We start from the raw sequence: 24,478 nt of genomic DNA, 5'->3' as shown, positions 1-24,478 counted from the left end.
ATTATTTTGAGATGCAAAGTCACAATTTTGAGATAGTCTTTTTTTTTTTTTTAAATATTAGGTCATTATTTTGAGATAAAAGGTCATTATTATGAAAATCAAGTCATTTTGAAACATTAAGTCATTGTTTTGAGATATAAAGTCATTTTTTGTAATATTAGATCATTATTTTGAGTTACAAAGTCAATTTTTTAAGATACAAAGTCATCATTTTGAGATATAGTCATTATTTTTGAAAATTAAGACATTATTTTGAGATACGAAGTCACAATTTTGAAATATAAAGTCATTATTTTAAAATATTAGGTCATTACTTTGAGATAAAAGGTCATTATTATGAAAATCAAGTCATTATTTTGAAACATTAGGTGATTATTTTTAGATATTAAGTCCGTTTTTTAAGATAGTATCTCATTATAATTTACAGGATCTTTGTTTTTCCTAATGGCGGAAATGGATTTCACACTTTTACCATGGTTAAACTTGTATACAACATGGTTTCTAAAAAGAGGAGCAGAGTGAATGCTCTTACTCCTCTCAGGTAATGATGACACTCCTCTAGGGAAGTGTTGGCTGAAATATCAGATATGTATGATATAGCAATTCAATAAACCTTTATACAGAGGACGATAAATACACAGCAAATAAAACATATAGACAAACTTACCAAAGTGCAATTAAAGGAGCGATCAAAGGAGCAATAACTAAGATTTTAACACAACAAAACTCATTAACCTTAAATATCTACACATATATTATCATTTTTTATCGCTTAAATATCACTGGTTTAATATGGTCTTGATTTAAGTTACTATTTTATTTTACTGTAAATCACATTGCATTAAAAGTTGCTTTACAAAAAGCTGTAATGACTGACCTCAGTTCCAAACATTCCAGGCACAGGTATGGTCGACGGACTCATTTGAAATGTTAAAATTATCAAACTATTCTACTATACTTTATTCCACCCAATCCCATTTTATTAATCGCATATTACAAACGGTAGGAAGTTCAAACAGGAGAAGACACACAACAGCAGACATTTTTAACAGACAATACCTTGTGTGGCTGTAAGTATTAAAAAAATTAGCTAGGATTTTGACTAGTTTTTATTTGTTATTTAGTTTTTCATACAAGGCTGTACAAGAGAGCTGGATGATGAGTAAATGTTCAAGCACTCATTCCTAACTTTGCCTGAGAAAATAAACCTCAGTTCAGGTAATCCCAAACTGCAGTAAAAGCCCATTCAAGAGCAGCACCTTTAACTTACCTTTATTCCCTTACCTTTACTTATCTCACTTAGTTCAGTGCAGAACATGACTTAAAGGGTAACTTAAGTATTTTCAACCTGGACCCTATATTCTCATGTTTTTGTGTCTGGGTGAGTGATGGGAGCAACAATTCTTGAAAACTGTCCAGTATTGCCTCCCATTAGAGGCACTCTGGGCACGTCCAACTGGTGGGAGGCCCCAGGGCAGACCCAGAACACACTAGAAGGACTATATATCTTGTCTGGCCTGGGCACATCTTCGGGTCCCCCAGGAGGAGCTGGACAGTGTTGCTGGGGAAAGGGACGTCTGGAATACTTTGCTCTGCCTGCTGCCAACGCAATCTGGCTTTGGATAAGCTGTGGAAAATGGATGGATGGATGTAAATCACTTTTTACTTAAATGGAGTCTGGTGGCTTTGGTGATAGCGATTTGGGGGCTGTTTCCTGTTAAACAAAAAGGATCTTACTCTTAAATATAAAGGCCAGTCTCTGTGAGGACCCTTTCCATATCATCAGACACTTATCAGTGGCAAAGGCAAGTACTTTGTGTGGATATAAATTGACTGTATGCTACACCCTGAGTGCTTACATTGCAGCCTGTTTTGCGGGTGCCAGCTGCAGCCCTCTTGCTCAATACTGGCCCAATTTCAAAAACTGTTGTTTCCATTACTTGCTTGGACACAAAACTTGGAAAATAGGGACCAGGTTGAAAAAACACAAAAGTTACCCTTTAAGCCCAATGTAGCCCATTTAAAATTCATGCAAAATTCAATGACGCACAGACTATTTAAAAACAGACAACACCTTTATTTTCAACAGACATTTAAAATCTTATAAAACAGCACAGTAAATAATCTACCAAAGCTTCTTTAATAGTCATGATCACAAAGCCACGAGCTTTCAATATAATACTGTAGTTATTACTCTCTAAACTAGTATTGCAGGAGTCTGTTACTGTGTGAAGTTAACGAGTCATGTCTGTCGCTCTGTGTTGTTCACACATAACATGAGCCGAGGAGAACACTGCAGGGCACGCAGCTATGTAACATTCACAGGCCAGGGTTACATATGTAGTGTTTGGTTGATAATGTAAACAACACTTAAAGGGATAATGACAGTGTTGTTTGCGGTTACAGCACTTTTTCATCAGCATTTTATACTGTCTACAGCTAGTATAAATCCCCACGCCCTATATCCATCATTTTGTTTGTTTTTTTTTGTCACTTGAAAAATAAAAAATCACATGAAAATAACTGCTGCCTTGGCTGGAAACTTAGATGATTGGCATAAACTGAGAATAAACACCACTATTATCCTTTAAGCGACCCGGCGGTACAGTCTATCTCTGCTCTACAGTAAAAGAGAAAAATCTCCATGCAATAATCTGTAGATTCTACTGTCTTGAGACGCCTCAAGACATGAGTTTGTTTTTTTTATCTTTTACCTAAAAGTACTCAGCTACCACTCTTTATATCAATGACGGCTGATTTTCAGGAGTCCATGATATTCAAAAAAATACAGGGATTTCAGTGGCAATACCAGTTCACAGGCGAATATTTATGAGGCACTGAGCTCTCGTATTTTGAAGCTGCCAGTGTAGTTACTGGGGTTATGGTCGACGGGAAAGATGGCACCAAAAAGTCCAATCTCTTGCGGGCAGTGCAGGTAGAATGGCGATGAAAAGGCAGGTAGGAAAATAGGAAGGTAATAGGTAAATATTGAGTATATATTGTGTTCAGTAGCACCAGGAGAAAGAGTGTGTGAGTGTGTCAGTGTCAGAGGGTCTGCACGATGACAGGATACAGCAGGGACATGTGCTCAGCTCCTCTGATAGGCAGCTTGTGTGTGGTGTAGTAGTGGATGACCTCGGGGATGGTGGCGAAGGGAGGGCTGTTCTCCCCGAGCACGTATAGCCCGTCTGCAGACTGAGTGAACTTCATGTGCATGAAGCCCTTACAGCTCCTGACAGAGAGAGACGGAACAAGGAAAGAGTTATTGTTGCTTGTTAAAACACAACAAAACTGAATGTGCATCTAAGGGAATCCTGAAGCTGTTTCTGATACGCTAAAAGACAGAAACACCCAAGTATCCTGCAGGGAAATTGTTGCAGTGAGTGAGTGAGTAACCACATCTAGAGGAAACATGTCATGCTATGCTTCTGAAAACAATTAGACAATGCAATCTTTTCTGGGAATTGAGGTTGAGAAATGGTGAAAGTTGGTACCATTAATTTGTATAAAAACATTCATCCATCCAATCTATCTTCCTGAGTTCATAATCTGGTGAATTACAATGTGTTAAACTTTATAATCAAAGACAAAGACGCAGCAAAAACAAAGCACAGTCATAGAAAGTAGGAAGTGGAGACAACCGAGAGAACTGTCATGTGAACCTTAAATAGCATCTCTGATCATCAATTGGTTGTTATTTCGTTCAATTTTAGAGCGTTGTCATGATGATCTTCTGCGTGGGAGTTGCCAGTTTTATCCCACCGCATTGTGACTCTTTGATTAGAGCCTGCTTATTATAGAACTGTGACTGTATTTCTCTATTGAGCAATCTGCTAAATTTGAAAGTGAACATGATTCATTTTCACAATTCACAAACTCAAGAATAAAAGCTATCACTTTTTTACAACTTGAAATTAATCCTGCTGGGGCATCCATGTGGCTTAAGCCTAGTTCACATTACGCGATTTTCACTGCGATTATGACGTCGCAGAGGATCTTGAGAGCCACCTTGTGTCGGAGGTGAGTCGGCAGATAGTCTGCCACGACGAGTCCTCACGTGTGAACAAGCCTACGAGCAAGTCGCCCCCTCGTCTGTGACTGGGACTGGATATCTGGCATGCTAGAAAACTGGAGAAGTGTGACACGACTGACAAAGAGCTTCAGCCAATACGTCCCACGTCAGCTCGCAGGAGGACGGAGGAAATGTGAGGAGGACAAGCCGCAGGGTTGCCACTTGCCAGGCCCGCTTATTAGCCGCGACTTTGGACTTGTTTCTAAAGGGGAGTTGCTTATTTGGACTTCCTCCCAAACGTCACCTTCCTCTATATATATACGTCTAATAAGTTATTTAAACACATGATAGCCGCTTCTTTTGGGCTTGTTTCCATAGCCCTGGTTGCTTGTTTCTCTCCCTAGATCTGGCAACACTGACAAGCTGACAAGCAACAACAACAATGGCGGCGTCCACAGGATCATGGGGAGCGCGTTGTGTTTGGACCCAGGCCCTGGAGGCAGATCTGATTCAACACTGGGAAGAATATCCATGCCTTTACAATGTGTCGTCTCCAAGTTTGGTGACGTTACTGTGAAATCCGGGGCTCTATCTGTGAGCGCTCGGTGGAGAAATCTTGAGGTGCGCACACACAGGTTGTAACCCAGTTGGTGAGACTACTGCTGACAGAAACATGTCGCCAGGTATGAACACTCAAAAGATTATGATAGTCTCCGCGACGCAAAATCAGGGTGAAAATCGTGTAATGTGAACTAGGGTTTAGGGTGCTTTGACACCTGCCCTGTTTGGTTCAATTCAATCAAACTCAAGTTCGTTTGCTCCCTAAGTGTGGTTCTTTTGGGCAGGTGTGAACACAACAATCGCACTCGGGTGAGCACCAAAACAACTGGACCTAGACCTTCTTGAAGAGATGCTCTCGGCAAACAAATTCATTTTGAAATGTTGTTTGTTCATGTTAACATGTAAAGCACTTTGAGTTGCACTTGCTGTATGAACTATGCTGTACAAATATTATTAGTATTATTATTATGACTACTGGAGACATAAAAGACTGGATTAGATATGTGGTTTATCCACAGAGATATTAGAATCATTGTGTTTTTTGTGTTATTAAACATCACACAGATGCATTCACTGACACTCCTTGAACTATTCCTGCATGGTTTGTTTATTTACTTGATCTTGGTTGGCTACACACGAGCTTTCAGTAAAATCCCTGCACTACTTCAAACGAGTACGGATGTGAGGTTGGGAGCAATTCCCAGCATGCAGACGATCACTTGCAAAACAGCTGCTTTGATGCCGATTATTCACACGTGACGCAGACACACTCACAGAGAGGCGAGGGGGGATGGGGGAAAGACAGACCGACTCAGATCGGGCTGTGACTGGGTGGGAAGAGAGATAATGGGGAAATGTTGAACAATTAAAAGTTGCCTCGGGGCTCAAGTGTGAGAGGATGTGTGAGAGGCAAAAACGGGATCAGATCATTTGGAAACAACACAGTACAGTGCGGTATAGCGGGGTGAAATCCCCTTTAAGAGAGTGTAATGATGTTTCACATTAAGACAGCGTGAGCAGTTTTGGATTAAGTACATCGTGCAATAAAGCATGAAGGGAAAGCAGTTAAAATTCTGCTACAACTGGCACAAGGATGGGACAGGCCCAGAATGTTCGGTAAATAAATCTTTGCCCCGTGTTGGCTGAGTCCTCAGCAGCAGCCTGGGTTCTTTGCTGCATGTTGTCCCCTCTCCCTCTCCCGTCCTATCTAATAAAGGCAAAGAAAAACCAAAAAATCTATGAAATGCAGCTGAGTGTGGGCACGAGTGTCTACCTGAGTGAGAGCGAGTAGTCGTTCCGGCAGGTCTGGCTGTTCCTCACCAAGTAGGAGCTCTCCTTGCACAGGGTCAGGAGACTCTCTGCCTCTGAGCGGCTCAGGGCTCCATGGTACCACCTGCAGGTGACAGAGAGGAAACATGACAACAGAAGAGTTTAACTTAAACTCATGTGGTGTAATTACGGACTGTCTCGAACTGTAGTTTATTTACTCCACACTAGAGCCACAACGGTTAATCAATTAGTTGTCACTATTACATGAATCACTGACTAATTTGCCAGTTGATTCATTTGTTTGAGAAATTCTCTGATTCCAGCTTCTTATATGTGAATATTTTCTAAATTTCTTTACTCCTTTATGACAGCAGACTGAAGATCTTTGGGTTGTGGACAAAACAAGTCAGGTTGAGCTTGTTTTCGCTGTGGGTCTGTTATAAATTTGTGTTGTGTTTTTATTTATTTTTTTTGTGTAATTGTTTTGTTTGGTTTTGTTTGTGTCTGGGTTTTTGTTTGTTCTTTCGTTCGTTTGTTTTCTCGTTTTGGATGTTTTTATCATAATCGTGTATCGTGTCTCAACCGTGAAATTTTTGTTGTTTGAGAAATGAAAATCAACAGATTAATCAACAATAAAAATAATCGTTAGTTGCAGCCCTACTCTATACCAAATGTCTGAACATTTATTGCTGAAATACACCACAACCTGCAAGTTTAAGTCACTACTAAATTTTACTTGCATTCGAAAAACACTGCCCGAAACAACTAACCAATCAGAGTGTCAAGCAGCATTAAAGATTGTGATGTCATCTTAATACACTGCTATCTACCCAAATGAAAATGGCAACAGAGAAATGGCAACAAGCATCATAAGATAAAAGCATTTGTATTAGTTATTATAAGTTGACCTACATGAAAAAAACAACTCTTAAATTAACATATTTCTTTGATCAGTGTGAAAAATAATTAACTGCTCCTAGGAAGGGAAAAAAACAACTAAATAAGCCCCCTACCAACAAGAGGCTGAATTAATTAATGCCAGTTAATATAAAGCTTAATTAATGAGGCAAAACAAAATGGCAAATCTGTCTGATAATCAGACTTAAATGTGTTCTAATGTTCACACCAAACACAATGCAAATTTTTGCGTTGCGTTACTCGCTTCATACGCATGAAATCGTTGCATCTATGAGTACATTTCCTCTGGAGCCCCCTGGACAGGTCACCAGACTATCGCAGGGCTGACACATAGAGACAGACAACCATTCACACTCACATTCACACCTACAGACAATTTAGAGTCACCAATTAACCTGCATCTCTTCGGACTGCGGGAGGAAGCTGGAGTACCCGGAGAAAACCCACGCTGACACAGAGAGAACATGCAAACTCCGCACAGAAGGGCTCCCCGACCCTGGGTTCAAACCAGTAATCCTCTTGCTGTGAGGCGACAATGCTAACCACTGAACCACTGTGCCCCCTGCACGTTTGGTGTGCAATGCTTAGCTTGTAGCAGTGTGGAAAAACGTGACTACAGGGAGTGAATGCGGTGATCAATGTATACAGTTCATGTGTATTCCCTCAATTCCTTCTGCAACGGTTTTGCCTTGAGACTTCTGCCCATGCAAGTCAGTTTCCTTTCATTTCAATAATGCTTACAGTCAATTTCTATAATGAAGAAAACAGCTTAATAACTAATAGTGCATATTAAGAGTAAATGACGGTGATAGTAGCCTAAATGGTAATTGCTTTTTCTTCAATCATTGTATTGTTTTGCAAAATCATGAGAGAGAGTTATTGTGATTAAAAAAAATACTTAAGTCAGGGGACACATAATTAGACACTAAAAGAAATACAACAACATGAATTGCTGCCTTTATACCTGTATGTACAATCCCAAAAGAAATTAAACCCGACTTTGTGTTTTGGTCAATATCAGACTGGAAAGTAATTTCGTCTGTACGCTCAACTGTCAAATACAAAACAATCATTAAAATTCAATTTGTCCCAAAAGAGGTTAATAACACATTACCACATTTTCTAATTACACATGCAGTACAGTAAAAACATGGGAAAGAAATTACGATTATTTGTTTTCATCCAAACATTCCCATTATACTGTTGTGTTGTTTCAATTAAGCCGGACACATTTCCTCAGCAGCGTGTTTGCTTGTTGTTACCTCATAGTTTCTGCTGACAAATGAATGTAATACAGTTCATAATGTTTCTAAAATGCTTCAAAATATGCTAATGACCATCTCAGATTTGTGTGTGTGTAATCACTTGATACTAATATTCCAATATTGCAAAAGTTTCTTACAGTTTAAAAAATGGCAACCAATATCTGTTAAAAACTCTGCTGGTCTTATTATTACGATTCGTGTATATTTGATATTTAATTTAATTTATTTTGTAGTTTTTTAAAATATAATTTCATTCTATTTTAACTGAATTAGGTTTTTCCATTGTATTCTGTTTTTACATGTTGTTCACACGCATTTCTTGACGTTACGTAAAGCACTTTAAATTGCCCCTGTGCTTTAAAAGGTGCTATGCAGATCAACTTCCCATGCCTTATCTTGCTGTTGATAATGGGGGTAGGCAGGCCTGTTAGCCTTGGATGCTAATATATATGGAATAATTTCTGAGTTGGAATCGGGAAAAAACACAAATCTTTAAATGTATGTGAGGTATTCTACTTATAAGCAGCAGTCAGCAGTCAGTCAGCGATGTGAAATTGAAAGTTGCTGCGAGGACGATAATCACAGCTATCATAGGAAATCAGGGAATACCATTTCAAACACCACTGCAGATGTCCACTTACACTTGTCTCTCCAGTGGCAGAGATGGATCCACTCGCTCTCCAAGGAGAGGAGGAGTGTCACCAACCAGACGGAGTGTAGTTGAGTCGGCTGTGGTTGATGTCTTGGCGAGCCTGGTCTGCTCTGTGTGAGCTCGTGAGCGCTCCCGTTCTGCTCCTTCAAACTGAACTATAGCCAGAGAGAAAGATACAAAAGGTTAGTTTAAAAAAAATACACATTCAAGACTAGGGCTGCCCCCTAATAGTTGACCAGAATGGTCATTAGTCGACAAGATTTCATTGGTTGCTTAGTTGCAGGAGGGGAAAAAAAAAAAAAAGTAAATGCAAATCTTTACTAGGAGCTGCACCTCGTCAAAAATAAATCAAAACCTGTATGACTGGACCATGTGGGAATTTAATTTGAAAGGACAGACACAGGAAGTGACCACGCTCAGCAGTCAGACAGGAGTCACGTTACAAACCAATCACAGCCAACAGATATCTTTCCCTTCTTCTGTAAATACTGTCTGATAAATACGGAAAAGTTGATCATGTTAGTGCAGGGCTACCCAGAGCTTTACATCTGTCCCACGGACAACAGGCCTACACACTCAGAAACAGCACCTGGAAGATCAACTCTGCACTCAAGAATTCAGGTAAATGGGCTATACAGTGCCTGTTAAGGTTGCTTAGCAACCTCAGACACAACCTGCTGCAGCGCTCTCAAAAGCTGGCACAGAAAAAGGCACAAGAGTAGCGCCCAGAGCCCAACCTCGCATTTTCCAGGCAGTTAAAGACGCGGCATGTGTACGGCCCCTAATTTCCAAGGCTGGTACCTGCGGTTATTCCACAGGCTAGTTAATAACATGTCAGGCAGGAAATCCAAAGTGTGGGATCATTTTGAGAAGGTGAAGGACGAACCCAAGGTGATATGTAAACTCATCTTCATTGGTCGACTACAAACATGAGGTATCATCTGAAACATGGAAGTAGCTACATGCCCATTAGCCCACAGCGTCATTAACAGGCGGCTCGCTCAGTGTGTGACGTGCACTTGTAGATGAAATATAGGCCTATATTAATGAAGGTTCATTAGTACGGTTTTGTATTTCTCTGTAATGTAGCACAGTGTTAACAATGTTACTGATACTATTCTTTCTCACACCTTCAACTCAAATCACTGTGTTGCCCCGCCTAAAATATATTATTTAATAATGAAATTAATATCGTAAACATGCAGGTGACTAGTCAACTAATGGCCCTAAATGACGACTATTGGTCAACTAGGAACATTCTTAGTTGGGGCAGCCCTATCCAAGACACATTTGAAATGTATATACTCAGTTTACCTGCTAAAGCTTTAGAGATGTTGTCCTTCTTCCACTCCCACGGCTGGTCGTATTCATCAGCCGGCCGCTCATCATCCTGAGGCAGCCTGCTCTCCCTGCTGTCTATCTGGGCGAGTCCTCCCTCAACCCTCTGTGTTAGCTGCTGTGCTGCTGGAGCAGCTCGGTGGTGGTGACGAGTCCTCTCCTCGTATGGGTTATCGTATAACTGGCTGCCATCTCCGCTCCCAGCCCTGTTAGTCATCATGCTGTGCTGCAGTTCTGCACAGTGAACAGAGAGTTAATGATTTTGTGTGTAATTTAAAGTCACAAGCAGGCAAACACTGTCATTATGTTGATCTAAATTTGCCTACAACTGAAAATATGGAGCCTGTGTTTAACATCCTTGTCTGTTATCTCTTTTGTTCTATCCATGTAGATGCTTGTGTCAGTTAAATCATTTTCAGTTGTTGCTCTTTAACTCAGCCAAAAAATAATTCCCCACCCTAAATTCCAATGAGGGGAAGCAGTGCTGCTGATGCCAGATGATGATGATGACTCATATCCTTCCAATCTCTTGTCAAGACGAACAGTTAATCTTGCTGGTATACTTCTGGCTGCATCCAGATGACAATATGTACTAGACAGTAATTAAACTTTTCCAAAGATGTGAAAAAAAAAATGATGATGATGATGATATTGCTTTGGTGTAGCTGGGCCTCGACTGTTAATTATGCTCTTAATATAATACCTTTTTATTATGTGATCAAATAACCAGTGAGAGAAAAAGGATCTAAGAACAAACCTGAGATAATCCGCTGAGCCTCAAATGGCTCCATGTAGCTGCAGCAATCTGTTGGTGCAGATTTGGGCTCCCAATTTGGTCTGCCTCTCGGGTCTGGACGGACATCAAATGGATCAGAGTAGTCTGTGTCGGCGTCCAACGCTGCTGGGGCAGAGGGAACGACCTTGGTGGGGACAGAGGCACAAAGAGCATCTCACAAAAAGGAAGCTGGAATATAACTGTTGTGTGTGAGAGAAGGCGAGCAAGCAAATGAGATAAAGACAAAGCAAAGGATGGAGAAAATAGGGGAGGAATGCTAAAAGGAAGATTGAGCAGAACACAAACAGTTCTTACAGGTTCTTCTTGAACAGTCACTGGACTCAGTGGGACTTTACAGCGGCCGAACTCCTGAGAATCCACTTTAATTAGCCTGTGCTTGGGAGACACCACTTTCACCTGGAATTTAACACATGTAAACAAAACTTTCAGTGTTTAAAAAACACCTCAATGCTCAATTTCAACAGGAGATCTAAGAGAAAAGACTACACAATATCCAAGAGTACATATATCTAGCAAGACCTGTTACACAATTAAAAAAACAACACAAAAATACACATACATGACTGTTAAAACATGCATGTCATACCTCAACACCATTAGGCAGCACTGAACCAAATGCAGGGAAAGAAGGGAGGCTCACTGTAGCACTACAGGGGCTGAAACCACCATTCTGATGCTCCTTATCAGAGTGTTGATACGGGTCTTCAAAATCTAGCTCCTTCTGAGCTCTGTAGGCCCTCAAGATCTCACTCTCACTGTAGTCTGGCCTCGGGGGCTGCGGAGGGTCACGCCTGGTGCCAAAGTTTAGGTAGTCCTTGAGCCACTTTGCCATGGATCTGAGAATGAAGAGGCAAACAGATTGCTTAGAATAATTTAGTGATGAAATGACATGTCAAAAAGAAAGTTTCCACATTTCAGTCATTAGAGATTCCGTGTACAAGATTAAAGGGGATTTAGTGGCATCCACTGGTGAGATTTGCAGATCGCAACCAGCTCAAACTTCTCCTGCTTAGATTTCCTTCAGTGTTCACATTGAAAAATGTTTCTCTGACATTGCTTGCTGTAGAGGGGCTGTTAACTACAGTGGGTGATGCAAGAACAAAAATGGCCCTATCTACAGCCAGTGTCTGGTTTGTCCGTTGGGCTACTCCAGAAACATGGCTGCCAGACATGGCGATCTCCATGGAAGAGGACCTGTTCCCTATGTAGATATAAACTGCTTATACTATGGTAACAAATAGGGGTGTGCTGTATCATCTCGTTCATGATAATACCTGTATAATTTTTAATATCATATGAAAAATTCATTATTACAGACAAAAAGAGGAGCAGCTTCAGTAGTGTGGAATAAACTGTGGCGTCCTGAATGTTTTATGAACAGCCCCGGACTTCTCAGACTCTTTTAGTAAGTTACGGCTCAGAGGGAACTCATTCAGCGGCTCCTCTGGCAGCAGCACAGCGTTTCTGCCTCTCTTCTCTCACCATACGCACACGGGATCTGTGTGGTCAAGTGATTTTGTCATAAGCCTTTGGTAATGTAAACCTATGTGATGCTTGCGACTTGACAAAAAATTACATCAATGTGAATGTAGTTACAGTGTAATGACTAGAGGAGAAATGGCAGAGCATAAAGGTCCAGGTGGAAAACCCCAACTCAGTCATTTAGGATTTTGCTAAAAGATGGAAATCACCTGTTGATTTATAGATATAGCTCCCAGGGGACATTTTTTGTATTTGGGAGCTGTTTAAATGTGTCATTTGTGGTAGATTTTATTTTGTTGAACTTTTAATATTGTGTACAGAATCTGAGTTACTGTTGTTGTTCACAAACTAAAGAAATGTGAGATCATTTTTTGTTTGGTTTTTGCTGAATATCTGAAGGCAGACTGTTAGATTAACACATAAAACTAAAACTATATGACTTAATTTGTTGCAATTCTATGTTCTTAAATAAATAACATATTTTTTTTAATTTATTTATTTATTTTTTTACTAATTTGTCATATTGCGAAGAATATTGTTATTGCAAAAATACCCTGAAATATCGTGATATCATTTTAGGGTCATATCACCCATGCCTAGTAACAAATACAAAACATTTCAGGTGATTACATACTGAATAAATCATAGGCTAATATACTATAATATAATATTATATATTATATTATATTATACTATAATATAATATATAATAATCCATTTCTGCCAATATATCACCTTTAATCCTACACACTGGACCTTAACTAAATAGTTCTTGGTTAGTTTTGTTTCTTGTGTTGCTGTAACAAACATTTTCCCTACCAGGGCATCAATAAAATCTAATCTTCTACATGCCAAACATCAGCTTCACAACTGTTAAAGGTTTTAAATATTATTAATTAGATATATCAGGGTTTTTAGCATTTACATAGACTGACTTTTTTACACTAACTTTAATGGCAAACGACAAGAAAGCTTCATAACACATCAAGGCTTCTTGTTGATCTAACTGTTCTAATGAATTAAGTTAACACCGTTAGGTAACGTTGCAGCACTGAGAAAAATCACTGCAATACCAGCCAAATGGTATATCTGTGACCTTGGGTTGAGCTAAAAAAAAAACTTTAAAGAAATGCAGGCTAATTATAGCCATGAGGATTGTGTTTAGGTTGGCATCAATGAACTTGGCTGGAGTTAAAAGCCCTGAGGAACTGACCATGCCCTGAGGAAGAAAGGTATCAATCAACAGGTCCAGCAATAATAGGATTTCTAGTGTCTCATGGTTTACAATGAAAAATAAAACAGAGTGGGCTTTGTTAACAAAGGTCAACTAGCCAGCTTGCTAAGTCAGCAAAACATTGGCACCATTAACAATAGCTAGTTAGCATCGGGGGGTAAATTAGGGAGTTTCATTAAATCACGTTTTAATAATAGTAAAATAAAGACAGCGTTTCTTTCAAAATCACCAGCACTAAGCTAAATAGCATAGTAACACTGCTACTATGTTATTCCTTTTAAAAAGTAAAGGGTTAAAGTAATGTGAGTCGCACAACTGCTGTGACCGCTCTGTAAATCTGCCAAAGCTAAGTTAGCTAAGTTAGCTGGATAGCAGCTAACCTCGAAGCGTCTCAACCGTTAACTAACCGCTAACGTTTCTTCTCAACGCTCACCCTCTTTCTTTGCATTGACGGCTTCCCGTTCCAGTTATGTCTTCCTGGTTACCATCCGGCGTGTCGTTTTACCGTTATCAGGCCTAAAAATAAATCATTGTTATCCGTGAAATCCGTCCTGCTCCCGAGCCAAGCAGGTCAGTCAGCTAATGTTAGCAGCAGGACCACCAGACGAGACCGTGGAGCAGACTGTCTCCGCCGACACAACACTCACTGGCACGGCGGACTGACTTAAAGGGGAGGAGTGGGGGATTTAAAGTTAGTCGACATTAAAGCTTCAGAGACACAGTGGGCATTATGACTGTTGGTAAATCCACACATATAATCATTTGTCTCACATATGCAGGTACACTAATGTGGACAGTGTTTGTGTACTATTAAAAGCACGTATATTTTTTAACCAGTTCTTGTCTACCTTTAAGATTTAAGTGTCTTCTTGTGGTTAAAGCTGCCATATATTTTTAATATCAAATGCCACATTTTCACTCCACAGCTTATGTTATGGCAACATTTAAGGTATGAATATTGGTGCTCACATAATGTGTATCAGGGGTGTAAATATAGACAGTGCAGGCAGTGTGGTTGCACTGGGGCCTAGGAGGCAGGGAGGTCAAAAGAGAGAGTGGGCCCTCCAACAATGTGTTGGGTGGAGAATGGGGCCTTATGATAGATAGATAGATAGATAGATAGATAGATAGATACTTTACTCATCAAATTCTTGTATCCAGTAGCTCACATAAACAAAACATGATCACATGAAGACGCTGGAGGGATTACATGTCTCATCTGGCCTTGGGGCCCCCCAGGAGAAGCTGGAGAGTGTTGCTGGGGAGAGGGACGTCTGAGGTGCTTTGCACGGCCTGCTGTCCCCACGACCTGGCCCCGGATAAGCCGATGAAAATGGATGGATGGCCATAAAGTCACATAAAAACCACCACAACAATAAATAAGTTGCCAATAGAAATAACTAAATTAAAAAGTCCCTGAGTCTCTAAGTGACTATTTATTAATTAACTGGCTTGAGTCCAATGAGGGTAAGTAGCAGGGTGTGGGGGGAGATTATGGTGAGTCACTTCCACTGACTGAGGTGTAATTGAGTCTGATGGCTGTGGGGAGGAATGATGTCCTGAAGCGATGAGTCCTGCAAAGCAAGGCAATAAGCCGATCACTACAGCTGCTTCTCTGTGCTGCCATGATGATGCGGAGAGGGTGGCTGCAGCTGCACCTTGCCCTGTGTGCGTCTCTCCACCACAGAGTCAGTGCCTTAGAAGTGTGCCTGTGTTCAAAGAGCAACTCTGATTAAATTAAGAACAGTGTCATTTGCTATATATGCCCTTGAAAAAGGCAAACTCATCTGTCATGGTTTTTTTTTCGTAAAATACTTAAAAGCATCTATAACAAAATTATATGCTTATTCTGTAACTATAAATCAACAATTAAAATTGTTAAATGAATGAATTCTTAATTTCATATTTTCTTTGGTATGTTATATGCAGTGATGATTGCTGGGTAATATGTATGTTGATGTTATCCAGTGTCAAGTCTCTGATCATGTGATGAGAAAATATATGCATATAGCGTGCAATAGGGCCCATCACAGCTTCCTTATGCCACTGCTGTGTATTATGGTGGCCCTGAGGGTCAAAACACATCACAGAAAACACAACATTTAACAAAACTCAACCACATTTAACATAACACAATGACATTTCAGAAGAAAACATTTCATAGAAACACTATAAAAAACACATTTTACAAATGTTGTAGTATCTTTGTTAAATGTTTTTTTTATGAAATGTGGTTTTGCTTGTGAAATACTGTTGTGTTCTGTGAAATAATTTTTTTTTGTAAAGTATGTTTTTCCCTTTACCCTCAGGGCCACCGTAGCACTTAAACTAATCCAGGTGTGTGTTGCATTGTGCACAGAAAAAATAGTGATGTGAATATGATTGGAAACATTCTTTCATTTTCCGTAACTGCTTAAACTGTTAGGGGTCGCCGGGGGTTGGAGCCTATCCCTGCTGACCGTGGGCCAGAGGCGGGGTGCACCCTGGACAGGTCACCAGACTATCACAGGGCTGACACATAGAGACAGACAACCATTCACACTCACATTCACACCTACGGACAATTTAGAGTCACCAATTAACCTGCATGTCTTTGGACTGTGGGAGAAAGCTGGAGTAAACCCACACTGGCGCAGGAAGACAAATGGGCTCCCCCACCCCAGGTTTCGAACCAGGAACCCTCTTGATGTGAGGCGACAATGCTTAACATAAACAGAGAAAGGTAAGATGGGGTTCATGTAAATGTTAATAATGTTAGATAAGACTGTTAAAAAATTATGAATGCAAAATTTGATCAGCTCCATACCAACAAAGAAAATTCCATCTGATGATGAAACACTGTGCAATATGATCAGAACTCCAGAAGAAGTGGACCTTGAGCTGACATTTTGTCACCTGCTGTTTCCCAGATCAAACTTTAAGCTATCATAATATTATGTCACACAGATGTCTTATCAATATTACTGTATATAAATTTCAGTATATCTCCCACCTCGAACAGCAACCAGACATTATCACATGACATTCACTTCTGCCAAATGTCCAAACAAATGTTAAATTTTATAATATCAACACTAAGAATTCAATGAAATAGCATGGCAAGTTTGAAGTTAAGATTTGCTTGTATTCCAGCTTTTCTGATCTACATAAATTCATACCTTTATGGGCAGACAGACATTTGACAGCACAGAAATATGAACACTTAATTTTTCTGGTCCCACATTAACATTTAAGACACCAAAAAGGAGCCACTGCAAAATGTGAAAGCATGTCAAGGACCAAGAGTTAATGTTAACCAGATTTTAATAAACACTAAAATATACACCTGGTACTTTCCCAGGAAAAATCTGAGTCACAAAGTTCAAACATTAACATTTTTTCTATTAAATCCTCAGTAACAACACAAACCATGAACCAGTGGCTCAGCTGAGGGAGATAATTTTGGTTTTACTGGGTTTTGGATAGCGGATGATACAATTCCTGCTCACCAACAAACTGACTTATCACCAGTCGCCTCTTTGCAGAAAGGTTTTGATAGGACAGACCCACAAACTGGTTTACAAGTGATTTTGATTTCTGTGCAGCAATACAAAACGGTCCATATAATTATATTCCTTTATGCATCATTTATATAATTATGTATCAGTCACTCAAATCAAAAACCATCCGGAGCATCTTCTATTCATTCGCTGTCATTGCTGTCACTGTCTGAATACGCCCCCAGCAGGCTGAGAGATGACGACCCATTTTGCGTGGTGACGGGCTGAGACGCATTCTTGGAGTCAGCTGCGGATGCCTTTGAATCTGTGAAACAAGACAAGTGATGATTATGACTTCCAAATCATATGCAGGATTTTGATTGAGGATGTGAGCAAGCAGTAAAAGAAAAAATATGTGCGCTAATGAAAACATGAGGGAGGAAATAAATTAAAGACATTAACTAATGTCAGGCTATACTATACCTTCATATCAGCTGTAAGAGATACTGATGTAATACCTGTTTGTGACGTGGGAGCAGCAGCGACTGCCGTTGGACTGGGTTTGTTGACTGCAGCTGTTGGTTTCTTTCGTACGACCAGGGACCCCAGTGCCGTTTTACCGCCCAGCGTCCCCACACTCCTCTCCCAGCTCTCCACTTTGGCCCTCTTCACTCCACTGGCTGAGGTTCCCTGTGGAAACACAGCATCACACAATCCACTATTTTGAGAATGTAGTTGAAGATCTATTCATCACTAAAAAGTCTGTCTCATCCAAGAGACACAAAAAAAACCCAACTAAAATAATGGTCAAAGTTGTTAAATTGATATTTAAGATGTGTTGATGGATTCACATCGTCAGCTCATGCACTAAGTAACATAACATGTAAATGTTCCACCTTAAAAGTTGCCGGGAGTCGGCCAAGAGCATTAGGTTATGTTTTTCTCACACTCCAGCCGCTGTGAGAGGCAGCAAAACATCCTGTCTTTTTATAGTTATAGTTTACTAATAAAACTCTCCATGGTATGAACAGTGGTTACATGAGCCTAAAAACCAGCCACAACTCAGCCCTGGGCAGAGTGACCGTCCTCTATTGACCAATCAACAGTATGCAGTGTTCACAGCTCCACCTTTTAGTACCAGATCTGTGTGTTAGGTACCCCAACAGAGGGGGGACCAGCTTTGCATAAAATCTGTTCTGCATCTTTTAAGCAACAGCCATTCAATGTATTTGCCAACTCCAATTCCTTCACTACACAGCAGCTTTCATTGTTAGGGATCAAGTCTGCCATTCTGACCTGAGATTTAAATGGATTTATAGGAAACAATGCCAGCATTCAATCATCTCATCTCATTAACATGACCCGTAGCGTTTACTATTCACTCTCCCAAATCCACAGTATCAGAGTGGTATTAAAGGAGTATTTCACCCACAAAATGACCATTGGTTACTCAACTAATCACCTTGGTTACATGAAATTTAAAAATTGGTTATCCGCCAAACAGAAGATCAGCAGTCCAGTCCAAATGTTGAAATGTCCTTGTGCAAGATACTGAACCCCAAATTACTCCCAATGGCTGTTCCATCAGAGTGTCAGTGTGTGTGAGTGGTTACTGAGTAGCAGGTGACCCCATGTATGACAGCCTCAGCAACCAGTGTGTGAATGGGTGAATGTGACATGTAGTGTAAAGGCGCTTTGAGTGGTTGGGAGACTAGAAAGGTGGTACACAAGTGTAGTCCATTTATCATTTACCATTTTGGAAGTACAGCTTGGATTATACTGCACGGGTTGCGTGAGAGTTTAACAGATGTTCTGACATGGTTTAGCTGTTGTCAAACATGTCCAGTCTTCTTCAGAAATTCAAGATAATGCAGCATGACTAACTGATACACAGCTGCTCATTTTATGCGTGAAATATTCCTTTAAGTAACAAACCAAATATTTTCTACTGCTGCTCATTTTAAAAGCGTTCAACTGGTGAAACATGGGGTGACTTTTATGGTGAGGCAGTCACTGAAGGCAACAGGGCTGACATGTCAAGGTTTCCAACTTTAAATATGTTAAAGTAAACCCTGACAAGTATTTGCAAATGTTCCTGCACTGAATAAGGGACACACTTTGTTGTATGTGAGTGGTCAAACGTACCTGTGTGTCTGTGGGTTTGACAGCAGTGAGGATGTCTGTTGGTTTGTCTGTGCTGGGTTGCTTTGACTGCAAGCTGCTGCTCTCCTCCTCCTTGTCTGAATCAGAGTCAGAATCTCGGAGTCTTTTCACCAGGGCACGATCCAACATCTCTCTGTGGAACAACAGACGCATTCAGTTTTAATAGAGTTTTTGAGTATTGCTCAGTTCCCACTGATTATATGAAGAATACACATGACAAATAAAAGCTTCACTCATAACACTGACATTTGAATTCCACATCAAAATTCGATTGCGGCACAGCTTTTTTTTTTATGTCTATTCATTCTGTTTGAACCCGGTATCTCTGCACAGTTGCAGATAAAGATGAGGCTACACTAACATTAGCCATTGAGATTAACAGACTGACTGCCTGGGATTGTTTCTGACTCGCGATCTAAACGTTTTCTCCAGAGCGCTGTAGAGTCCAAAGTCAAAATTTGTTGCACACAAATGTTGTCACACACCTGTTTTAACGGGATGGTCTAGTCTAAGCGTCTTCACTTACTTTGTCTCTCGCTCATCCTCTTCTCTCTCCCTTTCCCTTTCTCTCTTCTCCAGCTCTCTGTAACGGTCGATCATTCCCTCAAAGTCCACCTGAGCCTGCCTCTGGTTCAGCTCCTTCAGCTCCTGGAGGTTCTCCAGAACCTCCATCTCCATCTTGGAATCCTTTGTGCGGTTCTCCAACACCTAGTAGAAAATTGGGAAACCATCAACTCTTCATTCCTGTTTCCAATTAGAATAATAACATTACATTACATTACATGTGGACACAGACCTTCATAGGGTTGTTCAGTTCCTCTTCTTCCCTCTCCTGTTGGATTCTCTTCTCTTCTTCCTCAATCAGTTTCTCTGCCTGGAAGTTTCGTGTTGCACCGTGCTCCATGGCATAGTCTGTGTTCTCTGGGTCGGTCTTTAGTCACAACATGAAATGAGAAAGAGTGAGAAACACTTTCGTGCATAATGCTGGAAGAGATGAGTCTCATTTCAGAAAATATCACATAGATAATCCGTGATTAAATCATCTCACCTTGAATGTAATCTCAGCAAGGCATCGAGTACATTTGATGTAGAAACGGAAGATAGGAAGTCCCATGTACAGCTCATTCTGAACCGTCTCTTTGCGAGCGTTGAACTTCTTCCCCTTGTAGATGTACTCGCCACATGTTTTACACCTGCAAACAACCAGAGAGGCAATGTTGATGACACCGCAGGACTGAAGAGTTCTTGTCTCAAAGACCTAACCCCAGTTCTACTGGAAATACAACCAAAATCTAAGAAATGAGTTTTTGCCTCAAATCAAACAAGCAAGCAAAGATTCCAGGCAGATACATTATTGATTCACAAAGAGAGCTCAACAGAGTCTCACTTTCTCAGACAACTTCAAAATACAGAGACAGTATTTACTAGTTTAATTTCACAGTGCCTTCATATACAGCATCTCGTCCATGTTAGAATGTTATGGAAATACAACCAAATCAATGAACTGTCAACTGAAGCATAAAAAATTACCAGTTGCAACGTCCTTTCACTCCACTGGGTTTTTAAAACAATATTTAGAATTAGCCAGACCATTAGGGCAGGGTATCGGTACTAAACACCTTTAAGGTATCAACCAACATAACCCAGTACCAGGTAGTACTGAAACTTCTCCAGCCAGCCTTATTTGCTCCTTTTTGCACCCAGATCTACAATAAAATGACTATTAGACTATTTGCTGGCAGCCGTCATCACAAGCTTTCTTCAATATATTACAATGTGTGATTGGCCCACTACCAAAGCAGCTACAACCCACACAGTCTGTGGTGTGGGGAAGTCAAGAGTAGTGTATTTGACAGAGTTGACAGTTCAGTGTGCTGAGATGCCACCAAAATGTTCAAAAGTATGACGAAAGTAAGCCTGTGGCATCTGGTGGCATTTTCCACAACTGAAAGCATCTATTCACATGATGGGTATCAAAGGAAGTAGGGAAAAAAGGTATCAAATAAAGTACTCTTTTGGTAGTGATATCACGTTAAGGGTACTGTTATTACCTCCGCCAAGGGGGTTATGTTTTCGCCGGCGTTGGTCTGTTTGTCTGCAAAATAACTCAAAAACTTCTGAATGGATTTTGATGAAATTTTCAGGAAAGGTTGATAATGGCACAAGGAACAGATGATAAAATTATGGTGGTGATCGGTTGAAACAAAGCAGATAAAATAATTAAAACGGTGGGAAATCTGAGCTGCTTGGTGGAGGTCTGCGCTCTCCGAGTGCTCTTGTTGGTACTGATATCATGATTGTTTTAAACAATACCCAGCCCTACAGATCAATATCTCGGCATGGCTGATCTATTGACCAGTTTTAGCTTATCACAGATCTATCAGAATCTCTGTACTTGTTCACTGATGAATAACAAGAAATTGCAATACAATAATGACAGAAATGGTTGAGATCATGTAGAAGTTGAGTATTGTTTTGATTTTTTTTGAATACTCTCATATCTTTCTATATTGACATTAGCCTCAAAAATCAAGTTTTGGTGGAGGTCTATCCATAACTCTACCATCGCAACTGGGACCATAACTTCATATGTTCGCATGTTAAGGTTGAACTGTGAAAATGATTGACTCACCAGCACACAATGAAGGCAGCAACTGAAATAATCAAACAACTGCCTCACACAGCTCACCATCTTTTCTAACACCTGGTTTCTGAGAGAAGGACAGCTCCCTGAGTGGAGGGACAGACCATTTCAGTGACAGGCAGCCTAGCGATCAAGAATAGCAGATTCTGCTCTTTAAAACTTGCCCCACTTCTCCTCTAAAGGACTGCTCAATTAAATTAAGCCTCTGAGCAGGCAGACTACTGTCACTTTGTCCTGAGATCCTGGATGTAAATATGTGACAGCTGCACTATGCTGTTGTAATGTAATGAAACTTCATCCTCAGCCACACTAGCTCTGTGACAATAAAAGACATACCTCATGTTGAATGGAGCCATCAATCGGACCACATACTGACGATCTTTAGGGAGTTTAAGTTTTGGGATTTTGGATGGATCAAAATCCGGAGGGTAGTATTTCTGTGGAAGAAAAAACACAGATGTGAATAACTGCAAAGCTGGACCTTGTAAAATAACAATAGTAATAACAGAGACATAATCAGCTGTATTGGCCAGATAAGTGTGTACTTGTTACACTTAATTCACAGACATAACCGCTAAAAACAAAGACAAAACAACTGAACCAGGTAAACATAAACAACAACACAATTAAATGTAAAGAATGCTGGAATAAATATGATGTTATTAATGCAACAGATTGCTTTAAATGCACGAGGAAGCTAGATTTGGCAGTACAAAGCCTGCTTATATTCATATGGCATGTCATTATTGATATTTACATATTAAAAACAGGTTGTTTAAATTATACAGTGATACAACCCACAAGTGCTGTGAAGCACAGTGGATGTTTGGTGTTACAAGGTGAACATTATATGACAGATGTTAACTATTCGTGACAATGTGTTAGTAGTAAATATTGTTTTCTACATACAGAAATCGTGGCTAACACTTAACGTACTTTAGACGTCGCAGTTGAATGAAACAAACGTACTAGCACCACACTTAGCTTCAAAGCTAGCTAGCTAGCTAACGTTAGCCTGCTCGGGTTCTTAAAGCTCATATGGTTAACTGTTTAAAAAAAAAAGAGGCACACTGTTCTTATACTTACATTTAATACTTTCCTTTCAGACATTGTTGCTTGTGCTGGAAACCAGACGTGGAGAAAGAAAGGCTAAAATAGTAACACTGAGAGCTGTTCCCACAACACTGCTAGCCGCTTGTAAGCTTCACCGTGCACTTCCGGTTGTCTTATTATTATTTCCCGAGCGTCAGAGCACTTTAAAGTGTGCTGCTGCCCCCTGCGGCAGGGATGAGTACTTACAATAACACGAGAAAGGACAAGGACGAAATCCGATAAATAGAGACAGCTATAGGGAGGTGAAAATAAACTGTGTATTATTAGAAGTATTTACTTGTCTCTGAGAAGCTCTCCTTTGTCAGGTTCAAGTTAATAGGCCACTGATTTACAGTTTCCCCTCTGATTTTCTCCTCTTGGATGACACTGAGAATGGTTGACCATCAGTGTTGGAGAGTTACATGTAGGCTGATTAAATTACATACTAAATGTAGTAGGAATCTGTTATCGTTACTGAGAAAAAATATGTAATTACACTAGTTACTAATCAAAATGTTGGTGATTACAAAGAGGTTACATCCAGATATATCCTTTTTAGTATCTTTGTTTCTTTTCCTTGTACAGAAATGCTGTCTTTTAGCATGACATACGTCCAGACATTTTTCAGCTTTACTGCCAATTTTAAAAAGATATGTTTTTTTTTTTTTTAAAGTAATCAAATGTAATAATAACTCACATTTTTTTGATGTAGTAATTGATGCAGGACAACCCCTGTTCCACTCAGCTTGGTCTTGGCAAGGTGCTGGACACATCAGTAAGTACAAACTGGTAGAAAAAGATTTCCGCACACTCACATCTATGCAGTGTTTCACTTTATTGTTGAGCTTTCGGCCTAATTGACCGTCATCATAGCTAAAGTTTTGTCCCTACATGTATGAGAAACTTTTTTGAGGTGAAGATGGACTTACTCCATTTCTTTAGAAAGATTAAACTGAAACATGTGTTTGGCAACTTTGATACAAAGGTCTGAAAACCTGTATTTAAGCCTAAAAGCACATTTATGCCTATAACCACAAATCCATCTATCCAAACTTTTAGTAAGTTAGTTGAGCAAGAAGCCCTTGACTTATTGAAATATAAACCACCTCACGCTCTGATGAAGTAATTACAACAGCTGCATAATGTATTACATTTTGACAGGGTAACTAGTCATCTGTAACTTCTCACATTTTAAAGTAACCCTCCCAACACTGTTGACCATACTACCACCCCATGGCCTAATATTCCTCTATGAGCGGCTGTGGAAAGCAATGGAATATTAAAATACAGACTCTTTGGGATATAATCTAAGAGGAAAAGAATCACACGGAAACTCAAAGTCTATGTTTGTTAATTGTTTGATTATTCTGATTCCCACCAACTCAACAGCGACTCTTTCTGTGGTCCATTAAAACAAATATTAATATGGCAGTTTCAAGTATTATATATCTACAAACAAGAGAAAATACATGCATATATATGCATATACTCGTGTTAAATAAGACAAAAGTATATTTTAGTAATCTTTATTCATTCCATATGTCCATTTAAATTACTGTATTTTCACTGATTA

General features: G+C 39.9%; 2 protein-coding genes across 2 annotated transcripts; both read right to left on the bottom strand.

Moving 5' to 3' along the window:
* Positions 1-2,079: 2,079 nt before the first annotated feature.
* On the bottom strand, positions 2,080-14,159 carry shda (Src homology 2 domain containing transforming protein D, a). The gene is made up of 8 exons (XM_049596435.1): positions 13,961-14,159; positions 11,398-11,647; positions 11,106-11,207; positions 10,773-10,935; positions 9,992-10,249; positions 8,667-8,832; positions 5,847-5,966; positions 2,080-3,232 (listed from the first exon to the last, which is right to left on the bottom strand). Exons 2-8 carry the CDS (start codon positions 11,641-11,643, stop codon positions 3,046-3,048), a joined length of 1,242 nt encoding a protein of 413 aa, XP_049452392.1. The 5' UTR covers positions 11,644-11,647; positions 13,961-14,159; the 3' UTR covers positions 2,080-3,045.
* Positions 14,160-16,630: 2,471 nt separating this feature from the next.
* Positions 16,631-23,037, bottom strand: yju2 (YJU2 splicing factor homolog). Its single transcript, XM_049596436.1, has 8 exons — positions 22,900-23,037; positions 22,150-22,250; positions 20,218-20,362; positions 19,966-20,100; positions 19,696-19,877; positions 19,152-19,302; positions 17,525-17,696; positions 16,631-17,331 (listed from the first exon to the last, which is right to left on the bottom strand). Exons 1-8 carry the CDS (start codon positions 22,921-22,923, stop codon positions 17,210-17,212), a joined length of 1,032 nt encoding a protein of 343 aa, XP_049452393.1. The 5' UTR covers positions 22,924-23,037; the 3' UTR covers positions 16,631-17,209.
* Between the last annotated feature and the right edge of the window lie 1,441 nt (positions 23,038-24,478).

Source organism: Epinephelus fuscoguttatus, linkage group LG14 (genome assembly GCF_011397635.1).
Source record: "Epinephelus fuscoguttatus linkage group LG14, E.fuscoguttatus.final_Chr_v1".
Taxonomy (NCBI): Eukaryota; Metazoa; Chordata; class Actinopteri; order Perciformes; family Serranidae; genus Epinephelus; species Epinephelus fuscoguttatus.
Note: the sequence above shows the minus strand (reverse complement) of the source record. Positions and strands in the feature narration are given on the sequence as shown.

What these genes read in the sequence shown, in the direction of transcription:
- shda (XM_049596435.1), bottom strand. Translation starts at nt 11,643, where the DNA reads ATGGCAAAGTGGCTCAAGGACTACCTAAACTTTGGCACCAGGCGTGAC. An exon ending in CATCTCTAAAGCTTTAGCAG is followed by an intron (nt 8,833 to 9,991) that starts GTAAACTGAGTA and finishes CTCTGGCTATAG; the next exon opens with TTCAGTTTGAAGGAGCAGAA. An exon ending in CTGCCACTGGAGAGACAAGT is followed by an intron (nt 5,967 to 8,666) that starts GTAAGTGGACAT and finishes TGTCACCTGCAG; the next exon opens with GTGGTACCATGGAGCCCTGA.
- yju2 (XM_049596436.1), bottom strand. Translation starts at nt 22,923, where the DNA reads ATGTCTGAAAGGAAAGTATTAAAT. An exon ending in ATGGCTCCATTCAACATGAG is followed by an intron (nt 20,363 to 22,149) that starts GTATGTCTTTTA and finishes GGTTGTTTGCAG; the next exon opens with GTGTAAAACATGTGGCGAGT. An exon ending in GAGGATGAGCGAGAGACAAA is followed by an intron (nt 19,303 to 19,695) that starts GTAAGTGAAGAC and finishes GTTGTTCCACAG; the next exon opens with AGAGATGTTGGATCGTGCCC.